Raw genomic sequence first — 1290 nt, 5'->3', positions numbered from 1 at the left:
CCCTCATACTGCCCGTCCTCTCCTCCCCAGTCCCAGCAGCCCAGCCGCTGGAGTTTGCCCAGTTCCCTTTCTACCTGAGCGGGCTGCGTCGCACGGCTGACTTTGTGGAGGTGATCGAGAGCGTGCGGGCCATCTGCCGGGAGGCAGCCCAGCGCCACGGGGGGCTGAGCTACCCCAGCGGCTACCCTTTTCCTCTTCTGGGAGCAGTACATCGGCCTGCGCCACTGGTTCCTGCTGGCCATCAGCATCCTGTTGGCCTGCACCTTCCTCGTCTGTGCCCTGCTACTGCTCAACCCCTGGACGGCTGGCATCATCGTGAGTATGCACCCCGATGTGTGGGGACCGGGGGGGTGACCGTCTGTGCTGCTCTCCCCATGGGTGGGGGCAGGGACATCCAGCCCTGCTCCCAACCTGCTGGGTGGCCCTGGGTACCTGCTTCATGGGGATGGGGTGGTGGGGTGGCCAGGGCCACCCTGGGTGGAAGGGACACCTATATGGAGGTGGCAGTAGGTGGGGGACACCCATATGGAAGGGTAAGGGACATTGCTTATGAAGGGAACATATGGAGGGGACAGAGGTCTGGGGACATCCATGCAGAAGATGGTGAGGCGAACACCCACATGGAGGTGGCAGTGAGTGGAGGATGGATGGATCAGGGACATCCCTTATGAAGAAAATATGTAGTGGGCAGGGGTTTGGGGACATCCATGCAGAGGAAGGTGAGGGCCACCCCCAATAGATGGGACAGAGGGGTACCCCAAATAGAGGGAAAAGGAGCAATGGGGTGATGCTGCCCTATATGGAGGGGTAGGATCGGGCATGCCAGGTGGAGGGATCGGCCGGGCAGAGCCACCTCTCACTGACCCCACTGTCCCCCAGGTCTCCATCCTGGCCATGATGGCGGTGGAGCTGTTTGGCATCATGGGGCTGATGGGCATCAAGCTGAGCGCCATCCCTGTGGTCATCCTCATCGCCTCGGTGGGCATTGGCGTGGAGTTCACCGTCCATGTGGCCCTGGTGAGCACAGAACATGGGGCACCCCTTGGCTGCGTGCTGATGGGTGGCAGGTAACGGGTGGCACATGAAGATGTGCCCCGCATGACATCCCCATCCCATGCAGGGCTTCCTGACGGCCGTGGGGAGCAGGAACGTGCGTTCGGCCGCAGCGCTGGAGCACACCTTCGCCCCTGTGATGGACGGCGCTGTCTCCACCCTCCTGGGTGTCCTCATGTTGGCCGGCTCTGAATTTGACTTCATCATGAGGTGAGTGCCAGGGGGTGTAAAACAGCC

General features: G+C 62.0%; 1 protein-coding gene across 1 annotated transcript in view; it reads left to right on the top strand.

The window, feature by feature from the left end:
- LOC104464383 (protein patched homolog 1-like) overlaps positions 1 to 1290 on the top strand; it is a gene marked incomplete at both ends in the record, with an annotated part of 3960 nt that overhangs the window by 2353 nt on the left and 317 nt on the right. Inside the window, 4 exon segments of the mRNA XM_010077070.1 lie at positions 31 to 188; positions 190 to 315; positions 880 to 1017; positions 1121 to 1264. Coding sequence (XP_010075372.1) covers positions 31 to 188; positions 190 to 315; positions 880 to 1017; positions 1121 to 1264 — 566 coding nt within the window.

Source organism: Pterocles gutturalis, unplaced genomic scaffold (assembly GCF_000699245.1).
Source record: "Pterocles gutturalis isolate BGI_N339 unplaced genomic scaffold, ASM69924v1 scaffold20038, whole genome shotgun sequence".
Classification (NCBI taxonomy): domain Eukaryota; kingdom Metazoa; phylum Chordata; class Aves; order Pterocliformes; family Pteroclidae; genus Pterocles; species Pterocles gutturalis.
This window is presented reverse-complemented; position numbering and strand designations above follow the sequence as displayed.